The following is a 26,542-nucleotide window of genomic DNA, read 5'->3' as shown; positions in this document are numbered from 1 at the left end:
CTGAACTACTTTCAATATGGGCTTTCTACCCTAAAAATCAAATAAACAAACAAAAAACCCCACCCCACTGTACTATCATCTATAGATTCATTGAACCAGGAGGCCATGCTATTCTCAGCCAGCACCTTACCCAACAGCAGGGCCACCCTCCTTATCCCCTACAACATTCCGATATACAGCCTCCACTCTCAATCTCTCCTTCCCTAAGCACCTACAGAAATCTTCTCCCAGGTCTTAGCAAATACTCAAAGAAGCCAGTGGACATTTGAAAAATTTACCTGCACATTTCCCAGGAAAATAAAACAAAGTAGTTGAATACTCAGCAAGGTCAAATGCACGCAGAGCTGACAGACCCACCTGCAGCAGGGGACGGCCCTACTGGTAAGGCTACAAGTGAGAGCCGGCGTGAAGCACCCCCAGGCCTGCGCTGGCTCCACAGGACCTGCTGAGGTGTGGAACGCGGCCAATTTTCTCAAGTGAGATTCAACTGCAAAATTGCTAGGAGCACAAGCTATTTCCAAACAAAGCTACTTCTAAATCTACATGAATTAAACCCCCCAAACCTGACAGATGTCAGCTCAAGTGTAACATCCACTAACGCGCACAAGAAAACCTGGAACAGGCATCCAATTATTCCTTAACGGAGAAGAGTCTCCCATGGATGAGTGCACCAGATCTTCTGCCTCAGCCTCCCTGGCTGGAAGGGCGCTCACCTGGGTTGTTATGAAGATGGGCTGGCTGGTCACCGGAGAGTTTGTGACGTGATTGGCGTTCTGCATGATCTGTACAGGTCGTAATACTGGCTGAGTTACCATCGTGCCCAGACCCGCGGTCGGGTTCTGGGTAAGGATTAGCGGCTGTCCACTTTGCTGAACAAGAGGATTGCCAGCTAGAAGAAAGACAGAAACACAGCAAAAGTCACGTTTGTCAGGTAAAGAGCCTGCTGCTTCTCACACACACTCAGTTGGCAATTTTCAATTCAGCTGGAATTTCAAATTCACTTCTGAATTTGAATGAGTTTTCCAGATCATGCTTTAAAAGTAAACTTGTGACACTGTCTGACTTTTCTATATATTGTTTTAATATTCATATTTAGACTAGGATTTTCCAAGCTGCCTAGGAACTAGGTGTTCAAATCCTTTAGCCTTGAGCAACCTCAGAGACTGATTATTCTGGCTCCTACGTGCCCTTTGAACACAGCCACAGCAGCTAAAGAAAATATTTTTTCTAGTCTCATTAACTAGTAAGTAAAAATTCACTTGCTGGCAGATACTGGGAAAAGGTATGCTGAACCACTACAAGACCGGCACAGGATGTGCACCAGAGGCAGAGCTACACTGGAAGTTTCTGAACAGCATCGACCCTCACAGGCCGTCGGGGACACTGGAGTCTGCTGGGGGCTTCAATTAACCAGGACCAGGAGGTCACAAGAATTCTGAAGTAATCTAAAGTTATCTTCAGTATCCTTGGATAGAAAAGAGGACTACAGGACTGAACCTTCATGAAGCGGCAGACAAACTTCAACTTTAATGAAAGGAGGAAAAAGAAGAGACTGGAAACATCCAGACCACACTGAATCATAGAATTGTTAAGTTTGGAAAAGACCCTTAAGATCATCGAGTCCAACTGCTAACCTATCACTGCCAAGTCCACCACTAAACCATAGCCTCAAGCACCACGAAGCGGTGATGTGCACACAGCCTGTGCCATAAGAATATCTTGCAATGGTTCAAAGTGCTTATTCTCTTGATTCAAGAGTGAAACATCCTGCTTGAGAAAAAGCTACGGTGGGGAAGCCACTAAACTCACCATCCTTAATGTCACACCATACATGAAATATCTCACACAAGCTCTTTGTATGAGAGTATGTTCATATAATTAAACAACCAGGTTACTGCAGCTGAGCAGGACACACATGTCAGCTGAGACCCACTGTCTGTGCACATGCTCCCAGCCAGCTTCACCTGGAAGTGAAACCACTCAGCTTAAAACACCTTCACCGTGTTTTATACTAATGGATTTTACTTAGGATTTGCTTGTGTGACAATAACTTGCACTTTACACTAAGCAGCAGTAACTTGATTCCTTGCAATTGTGCCGAGGTACCTGTCAGGGAGCTCTAACACCCACCATCACACCCAGAGGGGTTTCCCTGATGGATTTTCACTGTACAGGTCTACTACGGACTTGCTGCTTATAGATACAGCCACTGAACTCCACCATGAGCTTCTGTCCTCAAATGCACACCGTCTTGTGAAGTGTTGGCTGCTAACATCCCATGACCGCTGCCAGAGTTACCTAATGCCTTCCATTACCTGCAGATGAAAAAGGTATCCTACTTCTTTGGGAACCGCTAACCGTGCGGATCAAGGTTTCTGCGATAGAGGTCTGCCTCGGTGATCTTTTTTTCTTGGTGGTAGGCTGCAACAAGTAGAATTGTTCAGTCATTAAAGAAAAAGCAAACCTTGCTTCTTCTGGTGCCTTTTTTTCTTGTAACATTTTCCTCTGCCCAGTTGCCCAAGGGCCATCCATGATATCCGACTATCCCCAGGAAAATCCACAGGGGTACGTAGCATGAATCCGCTTCTGGTCACCTCAGCTTCCACCAGCCCAGCAGACGCTTCCTAGCAGTTGGCTGTGTCCTTCAGTCGAGATCCCATTTGTCCCATGTGCCCTCTCAGTTCCACCAGCTCTTACTTGCCAACCAGAGCAGACTTGCAGTATTTGCACAGAATGGAGAAATTCAAACCCAGGAATATTGCCCAATTGCTTCTGGCAACATGGGGCCAATGTCGCACCAAAACAAGGAGCAGGAGAGTCTCCCATCTACTGCCAATGTTTGCTGGCACCTGAGAGATGAGGAAGGAACCAAAAGGAAGAGAAGAAAGGATGAGGGAGGAGGCTGCAAAGAAAACACACTAACGGAAGATGGGATGAAATGGTCTACAGCCACCAAGGTGCTGGCTCAGAGAACACCGAAGAAGCCTTTGCTACCAACAAACACTACCGATGCTCAGCAGAAAGCTTGTGACATCCTCCCCCTTCAGCAGCCAGTCGCCTGGAGGATGGACACAGTTCTCTGCTCCCACACACCGTGTTAGCTCAAGCCCGTGCTAAGAAGTAACCCAAAAGGACAGCTACTGTAGTTTTCATACACCTTCTGACAACACCAGCTTTAACTCGTGGCCAGCCATTGTCTTCTCCACAGAAACCCGCCTCGCTTTGCCCTCGGTGTGGAGGGTGGTCAGGGGACAAGTCAAAGCTACGCAGGAAACGAGGCAACGTCTGCACACGCCCAACCTCTGCACTGTAAGTGATGGAAATACGACGGGTGCAAGGGGTCATCGCAGAGAGGGCTGTTTTGGTACCTAAGGCCGTTGACCATCATCTGGAAAAAAAACCCACATCTTATCCCATTAAGCAGTTCAGCAAAAAATTTACTTTTTACTCTGGTGATCACTACATCTTCATCTCCCAAATGCCTATGGCAGGTGACATGCAGCCAGGTCTAAAGACAGCAAGGAGCTTACAACAGCAAGTGATCTGCACATATGAAACACGTTACCTTTCCTAAGTATCACGGGGGAGAGGAAAAACATTTAAAAAAAAAAATATCAGGCCAGAAATATTTGAAATTCAGCTCCAGAAAACAAGCAGGATGGGCTTCAATTCCCTCCTCCTCTAGACCGTTGTTGCTCACAGAGTTTAGCTCATCCACGCATCTCTGTTCAGGCACGACTCGATCCCACTATTACTACAATCCAGGCCTTGGGAAGCCCTTTGTCCTCAGTCGGCAGAGTGAGGCGCGACTCAGGAAGCCCCACAGGAACCTTCCCACCGTAGATTTGCAGCACAATATGACACGGGACTGACAGAGCATCCAGGTTGCTTCAGGGCTACAGAATGGCCCAACGCAGCTGAAACTGCTGATGACAGAGGAAAGGGTTGCTGTACCCGAACAGCAAATGTTTCCTTTGTAACTGTGTAAATCCAGGAAAAGACCTGCCGCGTGCCAAAATGTTCTGACCCACAGCCAAAACAGCTTCTTTTAATGGAAGATGCTTTACACTGACAGTCTGGATGCTGCCTGGCTGGCAATCCTCAGGGTATACGATCCAAATGTTTTCATGAAGATTACACTAGGCAGAAACAGTGGGGTAATGGAAGACTACACCAGAAGGTTCAGATCCAAGCCACACAACTGCCTGGCCCACACTGCATCTTGCCTCACTTCCAGAGCATGGGGGGGGAAAAACCCCAAAAGCCAAGAAAAACCCACATCAATCAGCAAACATAACCTCAAGCCGAGGCAGAGGATGGAGATGCAGAGCTGTCACAAAGGCTAGCAGCCTATCTCTGACCATTTTCTTCTCTAGGATCAAAACCAACGAGCACGAACCCGTTACTATCTGTACTCTGTGCATGCTGCCTCCAGTCCAAAATGAAAAAGAGGACATGCTTCTAGCCTTTGCTGTTTTACAAAGCAAGATCTCTGAAGAGGCACAGGAAAAGATGGAAGGAGTGAATAAAAACTAGACAGACTGGATTCAGAGAGGTAACTCCTTCACAATACTCCTGAAAATACAGCTATTACCAGAAAGAAGAGACAGAGCAGTTGAAGGGGGGGGGGGGTGGGGGAGGTGGAAGAGAAGAATCTTTGGATAGCTCTACCAGGTTCTGAACATTTACACCCCGCCTAGTATCTGATGAAGGCCCAAACCCAGCGCGTCAGCAGATCATTTTCTCCTCCTCAGCATCTCGAGGATCTCACTTGGCTGACAAGGAGCAGAGTCATCCCCAAATCTTTCACGTAGTGGAGACCTTGCCAAATGCTGAAAATCTGCGACCACAAGCGAGAGGTCTTACATCGCCACTGCAGCTTCCAAGAGAAACCCTGAAGCTACGATGACCTCGTGGTTAGTACAGAGGCCGCTGTGCAACCTCAAGCGGAGCGTGACAGTCAGGTTTCCAACTCCTTCTGGCTCTCCTTTGGAGTTTACAAATAACCTAGAAAGACTTGTATTAGTTTAACAAACAGAAGATGACTTCGGGTTTAAGTCCATTTTAAAGCAGAGACCAGCTGACAAAGATCTTCTGGTCAAATCAGTCCAATGATTTTGACCCTCTTCTCTCAGCGTGGACTTGGCAGGTCCCTGCCACATTGCTCTCTACTGAAATCATGCTATCATTACCAGACAAAACAATAGCAGAATCATTTATATCTCATTTCTTACCAGAAACTGCAGGTTCTTTTCAGTGTGGTCGGGACAGACACGGTTGCACGCCCCTTTCTTCCCCCCCCCCCCAGGCTTTGGTACTTTTGTAAGTGAGAACGACAAGCCTTCTGCAATAGTGCGTCCAAAAGCGTGCCGTACTTCCTAGATCGATTCCAAGAAGGTTTGTAAGGCTTCCACAGGTCCTGAAGCACCTTACACTCACTGGCCAAGACAGATGTGCGTAGATTCACTACTTCATCTAGGGACAACGATGAGACCATGGCAGAAATCAGCTGCTGGGAAAGAACAAGTTGCGCTCTTCTCCTCCTGCCTCTTAAGTGTATGGTTTTCCAAGTAGCTCGCTGGAAAGGGCTTAATTGGCTCCTTGGAGGAGGATTTAGAGCTAAACGCCAGTTGATGAAGCAAGCCTCCTGAACAGCCCGTTTAGTCTAGTGATCCTTGCGAATCCTACGCCTCCTCTGGTACTTTTTGACCTCCTCCTTGGCTTCCAGTATGCTCCCAGGAAGGCAGAATGTAGACACGTGGAAGAGGAGTTTCTTTATCCTCCCTGTCAACTAAGCACAGCAGAGATGCTCTCCTCTACAGGAGAAGCCACTCTTGTCAGATGTGCCCGGAGCGTTCACAGGAGAGGCTGGACGGACAAAGCCTCTTTAACCTGATACTCCAGAAGCCCCCTACAGAGATCTGCACCTCAACAGCATGACCTTCCTCAAGAACACCACTATGCTGAGCGGGCAACCAAAGGTACCTCAAAGGTAAAGCACACCGTGCCACTGCTAGCGAGGCCGTCAGTGCCAAGGCTGCTACCACAGACACCATCCACATCAAAGTCAGTGACAAATGGTCAGGACTGGTGTCAGCAAGTCATGATTTAGAAGTTACCACACACAGAGGCTTTGAATTCAACACTTGGGCATCAGTAAAGGCCCTCTCAGGTTTATGAAGGGTAGACTAATAAGCCTGGGATGACTCAATTCCTTGATGACTTTGCTCTCCGATGAACGGCCCTCAGCGGGCCAGCACCAGCAGATGATGGGCAAAAAGGAGCAACACAAGGACACAGTGGTAAGGCTTTATTGGTGGGTGATTTGGCCATCAAGTGAGTCAGCTCACCAGGGCGCTCCCTGAAGTAAGGGATTACTGGGGCCTGGGGACAGAAACTTGTAGGTAGCTGAGGAGCCTCCCGTTGTTCTTAGGAAAACCAACTTCAGGTGGCTCCTGTGCTCTCTGAATCCATTTCCAGAAAGCGCGGCAGGTCAAGCGCTGCTCCAAGACACATCCTTCAAGGCACGGGAAGCACAGGGAGGAAAGCTAAGAGAAGCTTCTGCCGTAACACCACTCCCTGGAGGACCGGCTAGCTGAGCTTGATGTAAACAAACACATAATTCTTGTCAACAAGTGTAAGAGAGAAAGATTATACCAAAAGTTACATAAGGTTTAGGGGAGAGAGGGGTCACAGGGCAGTGTACAGAGCAAGCGTGCACTGCAAGCACCCTGTCACACTGCTGCAGGCACTGATTTAAACTAGACTAAGATTTCTCACTTCCCACCCTAACCTGACTTAACCATATACTGTTACACGTTCACTGCATATTAAATATAAGTGCAGTATTTTCTTCTGTAGTTTCTATAGTTTCAGGACAAAAAGGACTTTGCGATTCTTGTGGTGAAAAGAATTACAGGAATGTTAAGTTATATTTTTATCTGACGGTGGAATTATTAAAAAGGACTCAAGCTGTCAGGCTGGTGTGCCACATGGCACCCGTCTCATGTCCTTGTCAACAACAACAGTGCTTTTTGGGTACGAGGCCCCCCGGAAATGGACAGTCATATACACTATACCAGCTAGCTACGCAGCACGTGTCAGATAAGGAAGAACTGGTTTGAGGGGGATACAGGTACAGCAATCGAAGAGAATTAAGGGAAGAAAAAATTAGGCCAAGCGTCACTTCAAATATATTTAGCTTTCAGTAATTTTTCCTTTTATGTCCCAGTAATTTGAGGCATTTTAAGACTAATCTGCAGGGAAAAATCTGGATCCAGCAGAAAGATGGAAAAAGATAAGCTAAAAGATATTTCCATCTTCAGTTTGGAAATCCTCTCTTGATTTTTGGACACGGGGTCATTTCTATCCAGTCCAGAGTGCACTTCTGCTCTGCTCATTCCAAGGAGAACTCGGGGTTCGTGTACAGTGACGCTAAGAAGTACAAATCCACTTCACAAGAAATTCAAGCACGTTTATTAACGTATGATCTTGGAAGTTAGATATCACCAATATGGATGCTGTTATTTAAGAAAAGGATAAATTTCAGGTCTCCAGGCTTGCTCGTAAGTGAATTACATCCTAGAGGGGATAAAAAAAAAAAAGACAAAAATCCAACAAAACCTTACACTGGGAGAATGGATAGATTTAACGGGTCTTTTTCAGCCCTAGCTTGTAAGTCTTTTTAATTACTGTAAAACAAAATGCAAGACGACAGCCATGAGCATAAAAAACAGATTGCTGAAAGCTGGGATGACTCCAGACATGGCTCATTTCGTGAGCGTTCCACATAGTCACAACTTAAAACTGGGATGTGACCCTCAGTTACTGGGCCAGCAGAGACTGCAGGGACTGAAGAGGTGACAGATGTCCCTGTGGCACTTTGCCACTCAAAATCCTCACTGGCGTCAAGCCAAAAAGGATTCCCCTGCAAGTCAAAGTCATGTCACACGAGCCGGTAGCGACTCGACGAATACAATACTCCGAGAGAAAACGCCATGCCGTAGGCTGAAGAATGCTGTTGGTACTGGTCCTGATGGTAACGGGCCAAGCTACCCTCTGCTGCATCAACCCCATCAAGGGGATTTACTCCACCAAAAAACCCAAAGTGCTCCAGAGATATACAAACCCAGGCACGTTTCTGTATTTTTTCACCTAACAGCGTCCATCCCAACGCATTTAGAAGTCTACCACACAGTGGAGGACAAAGGCCACGTGATGGTGACCAGGAACACGCAGCACTACCAACAGCACGTTCCTCATGCCCATAGGGATTTTATTTCCATGCCAGCTGATCATAGAAACACAACTCTAACCCACACCCCATCAAGCTTCCCCAGAAGCACACAGCCCTAACTGTGACGTTGAATACTTTGATGTTGAACGCTTTGTTTCGACAATGCTAACAGAGGTGACCACGCTGCCAAGTCATAAATTCTGCCTATTTGGAAAGTAACCACGTCTTGTGGCTGTTAAGATCGTTTCCCTCCCTCCTCTCTTCCAAAGCAGACCAACGCACACCTCTGAGATTTTCAGATTTTTTTCAGCAGTCTAAGACCAGTTCTTTGACTAAACATTACTTAAGAAGTCCTACAAACCCTGCTCAGCACGCAGACTTGCACTGCGGGGCAGGAGGAGACCCCAACATGCAATTCCGCAGCAGAGGGCACATCCAACGCGCTTCCTGCAGCGGTACGAGATGCCAAGGGCACATCTGGCAGGGCGATTCCCGCATGAGCGGGCAGCCCAGCAAACCGCACTCACCGCTCGAGTCACTTCCACTGCAGTAACTTATGACTAGATGACATCCTACAAGAGATCCACAAAAGAAAAAGGACTATGGGAAGTGATAGATGGAGTCACAGCAAGAAACACCCCTACCCGAGTTCAGTTTTTAATGCATGGAGTAAAACCTGAAGGTGTTGGTTCCCCAGTAGCTACCGCTAGTTCTGTTTGCAAACCAGAATAAAAGAACAAGCCTATAAAAGACGACAACCACAGGTAGCTATGCCTGTGACTTCACTCCTCGAGTACAGAGAGAGCAACTGATGTCTAGAAACATAATACCGACTTTTCAGGGAAAGCTTTCTCCGAAGCCTGCAAGGAACTGAGCCATTAGGAAGCGGTCCTGCGTACCTCTGAACTGTACCACATGTACTCAGAAGTATCTCTAGGAAGCCTACGGCGGCAGGAGGCAGCAGGCCTCCTAAACCTCTAACGCCCTCGCAGCCCAGAGAGGATGCTGGGCACAGTCCGACCAGGCAAGAAGGGACCAAGAAAGGACAACAAAACCATCACGACTCGTTTTCTTTCAGCCTTCCTCACCACATCTCCTAGTCAGGTGATGGCGCTCTGGGTTAGTTTCCAGGGCTTACTGGGACCCTTATTTTTGGGACAAACAGACAAACAAATAAAAGCAACAAAGAAGAAAGTTTCTCAGACTGTTTGTTGTGATTCTGCACAACCCTCTCAAATCTGAGGTGTGGCAAAGGCCTATCCAAATCAGACTCCTGTATAAATCCCACTGGCTTTATGGGATCTGGGAATCATTTGGATATCAGATTCTATGGGGGCATATCTGAACTTGTCAGAAGAATATATAAATATTTAACTGAGAAGTATACTGCTGTCAACAGGTTGTTTTTTTTTTTCTCCAATAGCCACACTTTCTTTTTTTACCATTAATCTAATTATAGCACACTGATATCACAATCCTTTATTAATTTCTTGTAATTGATTTAGAACATCTGTCTCAACTTAGTTTTATTGGTAAAGCTATGAAATAGTCATCACAACTGTACTATATAGTGATACCTAATATATTTGGAGTTCAAGATACATTTAAGACATTCCTAAAGAAATCTGTTTCAAATAATGTATAGAATCTTCCTCATTACTTGTGCGTCCGATAAATTATTTTTTAAAAAAAAGATGCAAGAACTTCTAGGTGAGTTTGACAAACACATTTTTACAGCTCCTTGATCCCAAAGAATCCTAAACCCGCTTTATATTTCAGTATATTGAGTTACGCAGAGAGATTGCTTACGCTGTCTCTGAAATGAAGCACAACCACCCTTTAATAGCAAAAACCCCCAGAATTATTCATCTTGGAATTCAGCCGACACACCAGTTTAACACACCTACTCTTGCAAAACACATCATGCTGCACCAGGGTGACCCCGAGCAGTCAGGGCCTTCATTGCCTATCTTACCTGAGGGCAATACTACCAACGGTGATTTCCACTAACGTGTGAGGACACTGGATTCACTCTTGAGTCGAAGAAAAAGCAGCTGCTACTCCCTATAGTCCCTGCAAGTTTTAGCACAACTCCCGTCCAAATTCCGCCCCGACACCGCCCTGTCCAGCCTGTGAAGCCTCACGTGCTCACAGCGCGTGACAGCGAGCAAGCCTCGCGTTTCCCCTCTGCACCCCAAACCATTCTAAAACCTGAAGGCGTTTCTGCTTACCATTGTTGCTCACAAATACTGTCACTAGCGTCTTCTTGGCACTGTCACTATTCTGAGCCCCTCTGCTACTGACTGACGTGGCTGCAGAGAGATTAGCACCTACGGGTGCACGGGCAACAGCTGGCAGAGGGGCAGAAACAGGCTGCAGACTCACTGAAACTGCTAGAAAGGAATGGCATAATTGTATTTAGAAAAAACATAGAAAGCACAGTTTGTTCGTAGAGACACCACCTAGCACACCGCTTGGCTGTACTGCCATGCTACCACACCACGTACAATTTTCAGCTACGTACAATAGTCCACACTCGCTCCCAGCTTCTTCAGTTCTGTATTTTCTATCAAATGCAGAAGCAAGAGAAATTCAACTTACTCAAGACCACTCCTAGTCTTGCGTCCGTTCCAGCCCAACTACGACTGAATTGCTTTGTCCTTCCAAACACCCTCCTGCCCTGACATTGCTAAATACTATTCAGAGTACGCTCCTTCTAAACGTTCCCTGGGAGGAAGGCCAGAGGAAGCAGGTGACAGCAGTCAGCAGTAGATGCAGCCCCTTCCCCAAGCAGAGACAGCCTCATCCTGCTCCCCTCCTGTTACCAACGGGCCTTCCAGAGCCCCGAGCGCTGGGTACCTCTGCGAACACCCTGTCCGTAGCCGTGTGTTGTGCGGGACAGCCACTGCCAAGCAGTTCGCAGCACTGGCTACGAAGAATGCTCCCGCAGGCACCAGGATCAGAGTTTAGGATCACAGCACTCAAGTGTGAGCTGTTGAGTCGCCACCATTAGTTATCCCTGGCCTACAACAAGACCCATCTCTCTTCCAGATATTAAGCTGATGCTTTGCTTGATCTTGACCAATAAAGAGGTGATTGAAATGGCTGAACAAAAGCCTAACTCATTAAACACGCCGGTCTACTTCACCCACACACATAACTGGGGCGTGAATTCTTTTTTCTACACTCAAGTGTGTGGCAAGAATCAAAGGGACAGTGAATACACGTTTTTCTTATTACAGTCATGTTTCATTTACTCCCAAACTGTGAAATGCTCATCATCAAGGTCTAATCTGTAAGAGACCTGTATATGCATAATGGTCCAACTCACTGTGTTGGTACCAACAGGAATCAACAATCGGAAAGTACCATCCTTGTACCTTTACTTAGGTAGGGGTCTGTTACAAATGGAATGATTACATAGCATTGAGAAACTCAAAGGCTCCCCTCTGGCAGTTACTGCTTTTTCTGAGTACAAATTTCTCATTATTTGAGACAACCAGTGAATGACAACATACTCTCACCTGCACACTAAATGCAAACTCTCAAAGTTATGCATCTTTCATTCACAGAAAACAGGAAAAAAAAAAAAACCCTAACCCAAACCAGAACAAACCCCCCTGATTATATTAATTCATGGGCTAAATAAGTAATAATAAACTAGTTTTAATCTCACTAGCTTGACTACTTAAGTCACAGGAAATACAATTCACCAATCCAATACCTGCGACCCTCACTCATTTCAGAACTGCTAAAGGATCAAAAGCTACCCACTATTGAATGCTGATACGTACTAAAGCACTTTGTAGAGAAAAAGCACCCTCTTCTAGGTAAATCTTCAATTCTCTACTTCTAAGAAACTACTCCTTTGGCTGGAGAACACGAATCACTTAGCCAAAGTTCCCGTCTGGTTTTTTTAAACAGGCCAACCTTTCCAACACCTGCAGAAGTCTTACTTCTCTTGCATAGAGGGGAAAAAAAAGCTGTTTCCTGCCTCCTAAACTACTCATTCACGGGATACCCGGCCTCGTCCAGCACCACCGTCGTGTCGGCTCTACCCAGCACTCAAAAGCTCTGTTCACAAATAGAGAAATTGAAATTGGTTACATGACTCATTAACAGGTTTTTAGCTATCAAATAAGACTGGATAGGATGTAACCAGTCACTGCCATTTCCCTTTAGTTTTAACACCAATAACAGTAATAATTATAGACTAAAATAGTTAATTACCCGTAGCAGTTTTATCAACTGAATTATAATCCTCCACAACAGAATCTTCAATCACATCACTGATTTTCTGCCATGGTTCCAGCTCCTCCTCCTCACATTCCATAAAAAGGTCCGTGTCCGCCATCCTGCAAAGGGAAAAGAAGAAAAACCTTTATTGCAAAACTCCGTTGTAAGGCAGCAAAACTCTCATTATAAGAAAAATTCTAATGCCAGAAATACAATGTTTTTATTTCCTAGTATTCCGAAGGAAAAAAAAATTGGATCCACTTCCTACTTCAATAGGCTCTGTTTCCTTTTCAGATAAATCTGTGAAGCTGGTGCTGAAACCCCTTGGTTTTGACTTAAAATTGCAGTGGTTTAGCCTCCCCTGCATAAGAAAGCCAACCTAACAGCTCTGAAAGCAGAAGTCACCGCCCCAAAACCCCAGTATCTTTAAATAAATTAATAACTGTGACTGAAAGAAGGAAGAATCATATTTTTTGTTCTGTTTGTGGTTTGAACATTCTAGGATTACTGCCAACACACATGACAGAGATTGAATATCCAAGCTTAAATGAATAAAAAAATGCATGCACAAATGTGCAAACAGTCCTCAGCTAACCTCAGCCAACCCCTCCAACCAAACCCGCGTGTAGCCAAACCCCGGCGCACTCCCCCAGCTCCGGCTCCTCGCCTTCCTCGTAGCAGGGGATGTGACAGACAATCATGAACTAGTTCAAAGAAAAAAAAAGTAAAGGGATTTTCTGCAATTAGATCCATAGTTATTGTCTTTCAACTCAAGCGAATGTTCTCTTGATCTACGTAGTAAAGTACCCAATTTACCTTTTCCGCACTACTCGTTACTGGGTATAACCATTACCACAGTTTTTTTACAGAAAAGACACAACAGACAATTCCGGCCTGTTTCGTCTCTCTCATTCCTGCCACCAGTCTCTAAAACTTCTACTTCGGCTACGTCTTTGGGAGACAGGGAAGCAGGAACGAAGGCACTCACGTAAGCAGGGTGTGCACCACTGCCGACACGGCAACTGTAGAACACTATAATTCGCAGGGTTACTTTTTGCTCCACTACGTACAGATCTGCCCGCTTTGTTCACTTTCCCGAGTGCCGCTGCCCACAGAACACAAGTTTTTATGGATCTGCCTGCAGTGAAAGTCAGGTATTTTCTCCTGGGACTGCATCTAATCTAGACCTCAATGATGTATAAATCTGTATGTGTTTAAAGTCAGGTTCAATTAAACATTCAGACCATCAAGCCAGAATTAAACCCAAGGTGATTCACAATTATCAGGAGCCTCAAGTGTCCTACAGGAGATCTCGTCTCAGGAAGTGGCAGAGTTGCCACCAAAGGTCTCCAAAAAGCTGATTTTCACCACTATTACTGAGATCTAATCAACAGACTCACATCTCCAGTCACACATTGACAGCTTACAAGCCATTACGCCAAGGTGCTGAAGGGAGCTTTCTCCCAGACCTGGTTTTGCATTGTTTCAGGATCTGGCTGTTCCTAAACTATACTTACAAACAATGCTTATGCAAAATTTTAATTCTCCTTAATAATACATTTAGGAGTCTTTAACCAGTTTTGACTAATCCTAGAAACTCAATTGTATTTTTAAGGGAAATAAGGATTATTATAGGAAATAAGACACCACAAAAACTGGATTTCCTAATTCCCCACCCGGGTTAGAGTAAAAACGAATCGATTCTTTCCCTCTGCTGACACCCACCAGAAAGGCTGGCGAGCAGAACAAGTGGCAGTTCTGTACTGTAACTGAATGGGAATCAAGATGTCTAGGAGGGGTTTTGCTTCTTCTTGATTACATTTTGGTGGCAAAAGAGACCGTTGTGATTGCATTTCGTCATCTCTACTACCATTTGACAGCCATAAAAATCTGATGAGAAATGTTCTGAGGCAAACCGGCCAAAATAAACAGCTTATAATAGGGGACAAGCAAGATAATAATCCAACTCATGTGCAGACAGTCTGGGTTTTAATAGGCACAGAAAACAGTGATGACCAGAAGGCTTAAACACAGAGTAACATTTATTAGCTCACTGTTGAAAAACTAGAAGAGACGTAGCTTTAAAATGTAAGCTGGATTAAGTAACCACAGAGCAATTAAATTATAAGTCTTGTATCATTAAGCTATGTCTACCCTTCTTATCCTAACACAGCCATAATTCTGGCCAAAGAAACGCTCAATCTGCTATAAACTTTGGTTTGTAAATCAGCTCAAAGCTAGGACTCACAGGAGCGGCTGCTACGGCTGCAGGTGCAGCCATGTCATGCAAGCGCAGCCTTTAATTTTTGTGTTGTGCCACACTAGCTGTAAAATGCAAAAGCGTGATCATCAGGAATTTCCTGCCGTTCAACATGAAGCCAATACAAAATTTCAACAAATGCTGATCTGAAGTAATCGTCTTAACCAGGTAAGGCTCAAAAAAGAGCCCTAAAAGCTCGTTATTGTTTGCTAAATTGAAATTGCCAGCACCTTTTTGAAGCAACAGATAGCACTGGTTTCCCCTAGATACAGCCAGCCTCTCAGACCCTCATTTTTCTGTGTTGTATTTGTCTAAATAGGGTCCGCAGAGGTCATACCGCGATGCTGTAGTCGCATGGTGGTGTTTTACTCAGAAGTACTTGGTTTTATGCTTGGTTGTACTAATATATGTAATTCTCACTTCCCAATTATGCTTTTGAAGCACAGTAATATTCATTTTAAGAATAACATGAAGAATGATATTCAAAGGAAACCCGTCGCACCACTCATGTTCGGTAGCTGATCTTCTCAGGCTCCCCACTCCCGTCACACTCATACCGGTAAGAGTAAAAGTCATTCATCTTACCCTGTGTACAACTCTGAACAGCTCGTCCTGCCATCGTGCCCGTGAGGATGCGAAGCAGCAGCACTTTTAACTAAGCTGGTTTATGCCTATTCACCCAGACTGCCAACTTGAAGTTCTTTAACACGGCCATCCCCACGCCTCAGAATTTTGAGTATTTATAGCACAGAATCTTAAATAATACAGTAAATGAAAACATTTCTGTATAATTTCACTTCTGATCTCTATGAAATTGGATTTGCCCTTCCTTGACGAAGGCCTTTAAAAGACAGAGAGCCCCCAAGGTCCAACCTGACTCACAAATAACTCACTCTTTTAGTCTACCTCTTTTAGTCTCTTAAGGGGCCTGGGGGGACTTAAATAGACTGCTCAAATTGGGGATGTTCATGGGCTCATTCAGCTATCAGGAGAAGCTCTCGGTATTGTGATTTCAGAAGGGAAGCTTGAAGAATCCTGTTTCTCTGAACACAGAACAAGAGGTAATTTCTCACTGCTTCAATTCCTTTCTCAGTCAACTTTTAGCCTAAAAAGTACACTTTCAGGAACTTTAAGTGACCTTGCCTCTTCCAGCTGTCCCAAGCGCACGGCTCTGGTATTCTGCCCAGAGATGCAAGCACATCTCCACAGCTGTTTTCTCCTCGCTCTTATCACACCTTCCCAGCATGCGTGTGGAGTTGAGTAACAGCCCAGGCTCGCCAAGTCGGCCAGCGGATCCACTAGCAAGTTATCAGCAAGCAAAGGGAGACTTAATGATTCCTCATGAAAAATGAGCCAGGCTGCGCTTTGCATGCTGTAACACTGCCTGGAGCACAACACAGGGAGACTTAGATCAACTAGAGAGTCCAGGAGAGAGCTAGAAAATGTGGTCTCCAAGAAAAGATGGAAAACCTGGAGCCGATCCATCTGCAGAGGAGATTCCTGAAGCACAATAATCTTCAGGTATGGAAAAGGCTTTTGCAAAGTGGAAGGAAGCGGTCTGTTCTCCACATCTGCGATGGAAACGAGAAACAAAGGGCTCAAATTGAAAACAGAAGATTCAAACCCAGACACCAAAAAACCTTCTAGGAACACTGCAACAGGCCGCCCAAGGAGCTCGTGAAACGCCCAGTTCTGGATGCCCCGGAACAGACAGATCGTGAGAGGAGGCCTATGTATGCTATAAGGGAGGCAAGGTGGACTAAATGTCTTGTCGGGGTCGTTTGAGGCTCCATTTTTCTGCAGTATTGTGTCATCCATGAGGTAAACATGTATTACCGGCCACTTCTGCACTGCTACAAAACTGCAAGTGCGCCTTAGTTGTTGACAGTGAGGCCTTTGCTACAGGCAGCAACTGAATACTCCTTTAAGGGTTAACTCTTCATCTTGCTGAATACACAGAACAGATATAGCACATAAACCAGATTACCACAACTTAACGCATCCAAATTCCTGCTTATAAATCTTATATAAAGCAGTAGTTGTTCAAATGTGTCCATTAAACTTTTCACAGAAACATATGCCTAAAACTAGTCTTAGCAAAATGTCTCGTAATCAATGAGAAAAAATAGCCAACCGATAAAAAAAAAATCGAGTGTCTCACTTGTCAAATAAAATTACATTAGTATATTTAAAAAAAGAAATAGAAGTGTACTGTAATAATCCTAATACACAATTAACCAAGTGTATTACATTAAGCATGAAAAAGCTCACATTCTCCACAGCACCCATTACCTGCATGCTTCAAAGACATTACTCGCGTCTTCATTTACATAAAGCCTGCCGCGTGTAGAAAATTTTATTAACCTTATCTGAAAGGTGGGAAGCAGAGTTCAGTGAAATCAAGCGACTTGCCACTAGCAGCAAGTGGCTTAGTCAGAAATCAAACTCAAGGCGCCCAGCCCTTGTTCTCATCATTGAACAAACTCAAACTTCCTCAGTTCTGCCAAAAAAAAAAAAAAAAAAAAAAAAAAAAAGAGAAAGACAAAAAAGACAACAAAAAAAATTTCAGAATGACAAATGGCAAGAAAATAGATTCCAAGAAATGAAGCTCTGAAGTACAGGTTCATGCTAGAGATCTGCTTAGCAGAGGAAAGCAAGAATCAAAGAGCCTTAAATATTATTTTCTGTGCCTGTTAACAAACTTTTTTATAATTACAAGATCTTGGTAAGACCAAGGAAAACCTCACACGGGAGATGCACTAAGATCTCGAATGGATAGCCACTACAGCGGATCAATAACTACATATTTATGATTTTCAATATTCATCCTTCGCAGAAACATCTAGAAAAAAATCCTCTGTGAAGCTTCTAGGACAAAGCTCCTCTCCGTTGGCAAACCCGGTGACGCTCACAACAGTAACTGTTTGTCTGGAATCATATTACTCCACGCCAGGCAAGTAACAGTGCCTTAACGCTATAGTGATGGGCAGTCTATAAATAGGCAGGATAAATAACCTGCTCTATTAATTAAAGCGTGCCCATATGTCTGCCCAGGAAGGTTACAACTACGGAGTAAGTCTTTGAATACAGTGTAAAAAAGAGATATTATTCAACACCTCATAATTATTCAAAAGATGCAAAGACAAAATGCTAAAGAGACTGTAGGTACAAGCTTCTTTTGACACTAACTTACATTATGCGCATAGTATTTCATCTGTTCAAATCAACTGAACTAAGAAAATGTCTCCTCTCTTCTATAATGTAACAGCTTTGTTTTTCAAAGCTTTGATCTTGAATATTTTTGTATGTAAGAAGCCTTTGCTCAATAAAATGATTAATCCCAATGATAAATACTCTACATTTAGCTCTTCAGCACATAGTTGGCAGATGCTTGGTTGAAAAATATGGATGCCAAAAAAATTTACAGAAAAAAAAATTACAAGAGTGTTCTAGACACACTGCAAGAAATAAAGCCTTTCAGACTGGAAGGTATTTTCCCTCCCCTCTAGTTGGAAAACAGGATAAGACCTTCAGGAGAAGAGCCAATATATATATTAGCCTTACACAAACAACTGGCACGACTGCAAGACATAGACCTTTATTTTTTGTCAGCTGATGCAGTTCATACTCATTGTTGCCATGCAGGGGAAAAAAAGCCAACAGCCCTCAAACTCTCGCATTAAAAGGCCGGCCACCCGATTAATTCTCTGATCAACGCGATCACCATTACCGGGGGAAATCCAACAATGAAGATTTTTTATCTGTATACAGCTAGACAGATTACCCTGTCATGAGGGAAGAAGAAAGCCTTTTCTCCTATGTCTCACTGCAAAAAGAATAAAATAAAAAATTCTCCCTTGTAATTTCAACTGATATTTGGAATCCAAGATCCAATTGCATTTATTTATCAATGAACCACTTCCACAGAGTTAGAACGATATCAGATATAATGCCTACGGGCTGCCATTATTTTCTCAAGAGAAAAAGACTGAATGGGTAGAAAGGACAAAACATTGTCCTCTGGTTTAAAAGATCGCTGGCACTTGCAGGCTTCAAAACCAGCTCAACAAACAAACCAAACACTTTGCCCAGTTCCTCCACCTAAAGGAGGTGGCAAACAAAGGGCTCAGCTACCACAACGCGAGTTTTAACTCGGGAAACTCACTGACTTCAATGCAAGCGGAGAGAATCGGGCCCCAAATGTTTGCTATTATCTAAAGCACCTGTGGATAGCAGGTTTTACATGACAGCTGCAGAATAAGGCAGCTGTGTCTCATTGAAGTGATCTCTAAAAGATGTGTGGTTATATATTTACGTTTCATTCACAGCTTGATATTATTTGACACAAAGCAAACGAGTTATGACATACATATGCTGTCTATACACACACTTCTTTTTAAAAAGGACTTCAAATTAATGGCTCCTTCACAGTGTTCTTCAAAATTCACACGATGGGATGCGCTACCCTTGCTATATGAGCTTCACTTTCTAAGGCTTTTAATTAAAAAAAAAAAAAAGTATAACTAAATCAGTACTTGTCAGGGCACCGCTGGTGGCCCAATTTCTGCCTACTGGGTGAAATCATCTGCAACACAATCAGTCTTCGGGGCATACTAGCAGGTCAGAAATAAATACGTACTCCCTGATCCAGGTGACTTGGTAACACAAAAAACTGAATTTTGTTTGAAGACGGAACAAAGAGGAGGGACAGAGACCATTACCCAGAATTTCACAACACGATGAGACGTGCAGCGGTACGAATGCAGCCACGTACTTTACCAACGGAAAACACAAGGAAGAATTCGTCAACCTCGCGCGGATCAAACGCAGGAACCTTTGGTAGAGCAGCGGCGGACCCAGGAACCTCCGCTCCTGCTCTCGCTCCCTGCACTGCCTTCCTCTGGACAGCAGAGAGCCCCAGGTGCAACCACCTTTACGCTCTGGCCATCACAGAAAGGGTAGCAAATTAAGTAATTTTAAATAACTGCTATCCTAACCTCAGAAGGTATCACCAAGCCTTCACAAATCCTAATTTAAAGCTTTACTCGTGTGTTCAAAGGAGAATTCATGTGAGTTCATGATGTAAAACACCAAGTGAATACACAGTGAAAACCAATCCATGCATTAGCACATGGCATTAACATACTCATATTTTTTTTCTTCTTTAAAGGAAAAAGTCCCAACTGACGCCAGTGGAGAACCCACGCTCACAGGCGACTGTTAGTGATGAAGGACTGATTGAGAGCTGAGGACAGTCTATGAACTTTAAGGATGGGCCTCACAGCTTCCAGAAGCCTGCAACTAACAAATTTCAGCACAAAGGTGACTTCCGCAAGTTCTCCCGCAGAGCTTCCCCGACTCCCCGCTGCTACACCTGGCAGCACAGCAGCTGGGGACAGAGCTGGCACAAAGAAGCCCCAGAACAAAGAGTAAGTCCCTGCACAGGGAACCTCTGCCACAGCTCCCAGGGAGAGGACGCAGCGGGCTGGCGATCAGGCCCACGGGGAAGGAGGAGGTACACCAGGGCAAGCTCACCCTACCGACCCCAGTGACAGGAGGGAACGCGGCTCTCCCGCCCTGCAGCGGGGGGCAGGGGTAGGCTGTGCGCAAGCTACAGCCCAGGAGAGTACATTTGTAGCACCAAGCGTGCAAGCTTCCTTCACCCTTCTTGCCAAAGGTTTGTCCGTTTTTATGCCACTGAAGATTTAACTGCAGTATGGTTATATCGCTAGCAGTACCCCAAGCCTTTCCCCCAAATATAGAGCACACTTCTCCCCTCCTGTCAGTCCAGAAAGAAGATCTGAACTACAAGATTGAGGGTCCTTCTGTAAGAGACCTACGAATAAGCTTGAGATGACTCAATGAATGCTTTAGGACAGAAGTTAACGCATAAATCGACTTCTCTTGTCCCAGTTGTCCTTCTGGATGGCCACTGCTTCCCTCTGTTGGATCCTCCCTTGGCAAGCACGCAGCCTCAAGAGAATTGCTGTCTCGGTGCTTGTTTTCTCCCTTACTTCCAATAATGTGTACTTAACAGCAAGGAATGTATTTTAACTTTTCAAGAACCTAGAAACCTGTCAAGGTTCTGTTAAATGCAAATGAATCCTACGATAAAGGCTTCTGCTGTCAAGACATGCTGCAATCCCTGCCCTGAGAAAAAGATAACGCTCTTCAGTGGCTTTTAATGACTAACTGGCTCAGCCTAAGACTGATATCATCTAAGCGATGAAAATCCATATTGGATGGCGCTTTCATTACTATTTACATGGCTATTCATCATGAGCAACACCTCGGAAAGAAGAGGGGAGGTGAAAGGCACTGTGCAAGTTGAATGCCAGAGTTCAAGAGTTACATCCTTCAGGCCAAGGTAAATTGACTTTCTGTTGACTGATGTGGTTGACTTGACTTTGCTGGGTACTGAAATAATTTCAAAAGGCATATTACGTTTCCTATGAATGCTATCATTTAAAATCCTATGTTTTATTAAAGGCTTTGAAGTGTGCGATGCCTACTAATTAAAATGTATTATTACACACTCAATTATAACGATTGTTATCTACCTTGAAGCTTGAACTGCAGAGCGATGAAAACAAACCGCTTTCTGATTATTTGTCTCTATAGACCGGCTTAACACTTCTGGAGCGTTTTGCGGGCACGGGACTACCTTGAAGCTTCTAGAGTCCAAGAGCTTCTCTGGAGCTAATGTTTCTGCAACGGGCTCTTTCGTGAGGAGGCAGTACGGAGCGCTCCACTCGTGCCAGCGCGGATGCAGGTCTACTTGCACGAGGACAGTTGGAGGTTCTCTGACAGTATCTAAGCAGCTGCGGGGATGGTGCACACAAACAACGTAACCGTATACATCCACCAACACAAGACCAACTGTAAGTAATATTTGCGGAACCCCGCACCCAGACAGAGCTTAAAGCGGCAGCAGAGAGTGAGCCCTCTGGGCGGGTGGCCCTGTGGGACAGCCCTACGCAGGCTAATAGTTGTATGACTGAAGAGAGGTGTGCATGCAGTAAGCTTGGCTTCGCGCTGAAGGATAAAAACTCACAACTCCAGCAACCTGAAGCTATAAGGCAGTATACATGGACAACCAGAGTAGGGAAGATGCATAATTCGTGTACCCTTGCAAAGTTTTTCCTAAAAGAAGCAACAGACCCCACCCCCCCGTCCTCTACCCCCACTTCTGATCAGTCGCTCCTGCCCCATTTGGTGTGTCTTGGTGACAGCTGCAACTGCTGCCAAGTTAATAAAAATAAAGCTGTGTCTGTTGTCATGTGCTGCATGTTTTCTGCAAGGGTGTTGGGCAGCAGGCTTCGTGCCTCTCCTTCATCTCCACACATGCTTTATGTCACATCCCAGCCAAGGGGAAGAAGCGGAGAGCGAGGATGCCCTAACGCGGCGGCCCGAGTACCCCAGGTACTAAGAGGAGCAGAAGAAGGGCCGGGCAAGTGTCTCGATTATACCAAACGTCTAATTTTTAGTATCTGTAGCCAGAAGAATCAGCCACGGGGCGTTCTGCGTAAGTGAGCCCAGTCTTTCTCCAGAAGAACCCGCTAAACCAAATTCCCGACCCAGCGATGGGGCCGGCAAGCAGGTATGTCAGGAGCACACTGCTTACCAGGGAGGAAGCTCTGGCCAAGGGCAGCGAGCGATCCAAGACTCCTTGTTAGCGTAAGGGGACGGGGCAGGCGAGGGTGCATAAGGAGAGGCCCTGCAAGCTCAGGGAAGCAAATAAAAAGAACGTTTTCCCCACTACACCTACTCAGATGTGCTTGGGAAGAGCCCCCTCCACTGGGGCCGCGGGCAGGGAGCCCTGCGCCGAGGCAGTGGGAGCTCTCGTCACCAGAGGATGACACCGAAGGGAGAAGCGAGCGGCGGGGCTGGCAGACCCCACTGCCCGAGGAGAGGGGTGGGCTGGCAAGCCCTGCGGCGGCCATGGGGCGGGGGAACCGCTCTGCGAAGGGGGAGAGCGGGCAGGCCAAGGGGGGGCTCCCACCTCCGAAGGGGTGGGCAGAGCCTCCCCCCCCCGTTAACTTCCCCTAAAAAGGGACAGAAAGGACGTTTCTCCAGAGAAGCAAAGCAGAACCCACCCTCAGCGTATTGTGGCGGCTAAGAAAGAGAGAGAAAAATAATCCCCGTGCCCAACATGGCCGCCCACCCAGCACCAGCCATGGGAAAAGGAGCAGGGGGAGGAGGACGGGGGGGACGCGGCCGCCCCCTCCCCGGGGGGGGGATGGCGGCCCCGCCAGTGGCGGGGGGCGGCCCCGTGGTGGTGTTGGGGGGGGTGGGGGGTGCGGAGGGAGCCCCGCCAGCGCCGATTCACCGCCCGCCCCCCTCCCCCCCCCCCCCCCGGCGGAGGGGGTGTGCGCGGATCCCTCCGCCTCCCCTCAGCGCCGGGCGGGCGGCGGACAGCGGCGGGAGGGCGGCATTCCGCCGCCCAGCGGGAGCCGCCGCGCCGGCTCCTCCCCGTCCCCCGCCTCGGCAGCGCCGAGCCCTCCCTCCCTCCTCCCGCCGCCGCCGCCGCTGCTTTGTGTACGGCGCGCTCCGGCCTCGGCCGCCACCCCCCCACACACCCCCCCCCTTCTCCCCCAGACCCGGGCGGTTCGAACCGGTTCCAACGGTCACCATCCACCGCCCGCACACGGCGCCCCCCCCACACCCCCCTCCCGCCGCCGCCCCCCCGCATAACGGGCTCGCCTCACCTTCCTCACCGCCGCCGCGCTCTCCCGCCGCCGCCGCCGCTCGCTCTTAAAGGGCCCGTCGCTGGCGCCCCCCCCGCACTCCGCCGCTCTCCGGGCGAGGCGACCGGCAGGGGAGGGCAGGTGGCATGGGCCCGCGGGAACCCCGGGCGGGATGCCGCGGAGGAGGAGGAGGAATTATCCCTGTTTCTGCGCTCCCTCCGTACGTTCTCGCGGGGGGCGGCTCCGTGCTTTGCGTGTGTCTCCCCCCCCGCCCCCCCCCCCCAGCGTCAGAAGAGAGGGAGAAAAAAAAGAGCGCCCGGCGGGCTGATACACGCGCGAGGCGCCCGCAGGCACACATACACCACACACACACACACACATACACACACACACACAAAAAGGGGACCTGGCCGGCGGAGGGATACGGTGACGTCATTTCCTTCTGAGCCGCGGGGCGGTGCGGGGATTGGCGCGCGGCGCGGTGACGTCACCGGGAGGCCGGCGCAGCCTCTACGCCGGGGCCTGACGAAGTTTGTCCGAAGCACAAACGATGCGGGGTGGGTTTGGCGACCACCCCCCCCCCATCCCCCCCTCCCCCTCCACACCCCCCCTCAGCGGCGGCCGCCCGGGGGGCTCCGAGTCCGCGAGGGGAGGCTGCGGGGGAGGGGGCCTAGGCCGGGCCTCCCCAGGCCCCCCTCGAGGCCTAGCGCCGTCTCAAGGCCCCCCCGGCGCCTCGCCGCCATCTCCTGTGGTGGGCTGCGAAGGGGCGCCCGCCCCGGGGTCCGCCCGGCGCCTCGCACCCGCCTCGGCGAGCGGCTGGGGGTGCTGAGAGGAGCCCGTCCCCGCCAGGCGTCAGCGTGTGAGGCGGCGGGTGCCCTTCGCACGGGTGGTCTCCAGCCAAAGCCACGCACCTGCAGCATCTTGGGCCCACGGGGCACCGTGGGCTGGCCGTGTGGCGAGGATCCGGTGCTCCCATGGAGTCACAGACTGGTTTGGGTTGGAAGGGACCTTTGGAGGTGTCTAGTCCAACCCCCTGCAGTGAGCAGGGACATCCCCAACTTGATCAGGTTGCTCAGAGCCCCATCCAGCCACACCTTGGGTGTTTCCAGGGATGGGGCATCGACCACCTCTCGGGGCAACCCGGGCCAGGGTTTCACCACCCTCAGTGTAAAAAATTTCTTCCTTATATCCAGTCTAAATCTCGCCTCCTTTAGTTTCAAACCATCACCCCTTATCCTGTTATGACAGGCCTTGCTAAAGAGCTCACCCCCACCCTTCGTATAGTCCCTCTTCAAGCACTGAAAGGCCACAATAAGGTCTCCCCGCAGCCTTCTCTTCCCTAGGCTGAACAACCCCAACTCTCCCAGCCTGCCTTCGTAGGAGAGGGGCTCCAGCCCTTGGAGCATCTCTGTGGTGGCCTCTGGACCCACTCCAACAGGTCCATGGCCTTTTCCCTTCTTCCATCTACAGGTGTCAGGTTAATGAGGTTTTCGATGCTGTAATTGCATCTTCACCTCTTCACCACAAGGTTATTTTCATGGCTAGTGGCGTTGTCAAGAGCCAAGCCTGCCACCTTGGCCTAGTAGCCTTTAGTTTTCTTGGGGAAGGCGGGGACAACTGCTGATGTTGTTGCAGGACTGAAACCCATCATCTGTAAAAAGCAACATGTTCAATAGCCAGTGCCTTTGCTGCGGTTCAGACCTATTTTTGGTGGCCGCATCTCCAAACAAGATGCATTTAGTGGTGGAAGAGACTTCCCTCCAAAAATTAGGAGGCCTTTTGGATTAAACTATTCCTTATCTCTACATTTTATGTCCTATCTGTGAGAATCATAATTATATCAGACGTTGGCGCAGGTTTCATCCCTCGGGGGCAGCTCCAAGGGGGAGGCTGAGGATTAAATTGCCATAAACTTCTCCCCAGCTGCTGCGGACGTTTCCTGGCAGTCAGGACAGAGGCGGGCGGACAGACTGACGTCGGGAGCTGTCCACCTGGGTGCAAGGGCTTCGCTTAAGTGGATGCTTAAACCTATATCGAACTTTATGTATGTAAACAATCCAAATACAATCAAAGCCACTGTATAAATGCTTAAAAAGTGGGCATTTGCTTAAGTACGTTTCTGGATCGGTGCCATCTAAGTTTCCTGTCACCTGTCAAGCCGGTGACTACGTTTCTCCCTAGCATAAATTTAGATGGTTTATATCTTTAATAATGAACTTCTTACTGTGATTATATCCTTAATAATGAACTTCTTATTGTGAATAATTTAGCAGTGATGGAACATACAGCTTTTAACTGCGTGGAGTGCAGACCGAATACTGAAGATAGTGTAGTTAAAAGGAGTAACGCGTGTTTTTTATTAATAGTTAACATATTTAACCAAAATAGAGATTTTATAGCTCTGTTAACATGTATATCTTCAGCATAGTTTGAATGGTTATTTTATTTATTTATCTTGAAACACCCTTACAAATATGGGGGGTAGTGTGCTTCCCAGAGGGACCCCCTTGCTGTGATACCCCTGCGCTGCTAGAACGGGATTTATTATCCTGTGGTTCATTAAACAAGCACATTAATTTTCTTCTGATGGTCTTCGTGAGCTACCGGTCATTCTTCCTGGCTTACACAATGCACCAGGCTACTTCACCTCATGCTGCAGGGAAGTGTTTCCATTTAACTGTCTATCTGTCACCTATAAATCGTATCCATACGCGATACAAAGGGCCGTGTTCTCTTCTGTGGTTGTGCCACTGATAATAATAACAAACATCATTATCCCTAGTTCTGCATTTGTATTCCTGACTGCGCTTCGCAGCCTCTCCCTTAGATTAAGCATTATTTAATTATTTAATATAATAACAGCTATTTTCCCTTGCTTTAAAAAAAAAATATCTGGAAGCAGAAGCTATGAATAAAAAGTGCTTTTTCCTTAAATGAAGGGGAAAACAGCCAGCCGCACTGGCACTGCTAGCGATGGGAAAAATTAAGTTTGTAAATGGAATTCAGATGTCGATAGCAGCGAGGGTTTACCGACGAAGTTTTATATTACTGCCTGATGACAAATGATTTTGTTTACCCCTGAAAAAAGAGCATCTGCTAATCCCAGATGCGATTTCTTCCTTC

The 26,542-nt window shown here is 47.0% G+C and overlaps 1 protein-coding gene across 12 annotated transcripts in view; it reads right to left on the bottom strand.

Annotated features, from left to right (window-relative positions):
- Positions 1-23,846, bottom strand: part of POGZ (pogo transposable element derived with ZNF domain) — a 38,251-nt gene extending 14,405 nt beyond the window's left edge. Inside the window, exons 1-6 of one of the 12 annotated variants that reach the window (XM_075075149.1) lie at positions 23,441-23,846; positions 22,357-22,456; positions 21,293-21,553; positions 12,467-12,591; positions 10,468-10,626; positions 714-889 (exon numbers count right to left, since the gene is read on the bottom strand). In XM_075075149.1, coding sequence (XP_074931250.1) covers positions 714-889; positions 10,468-10,626; positions 12,467-12,590 — 459 coding nt within the window. In that variant the 5' untranslated portion in view covers position 12,591; positions 21,293-21,553; positions 22,357-22,456; positions 23,441-23,846. The other 11 variants (XM_075075146.1, XM_075075150.1, XM_075075147.1 and 8 more) reach the window with 11 other exon arrangements.
- Positions 23,847-26,542: the final 2,696 nt, after the last annotated feature.

The sequence above is a fragment of the Phalacrocorax aristotelis genome, chromosome 25 (assembly GCF_949628215.1).
Source record: "Phalacrocorax aristotelis chromosome 25, bGulAri2.1, whole genome shotgun sequence".
NCBI lineage: Eukaryota > Metazoa > Chordata > Aves > Suliformes > Phalacrocoracidae > Phalacrocorax > Phalacrocorax aristotelis.
Note: the sequence above shows the minus strand (reverse complement) of the source record. Positions and strands in the feature narration are given on the sequence as shown.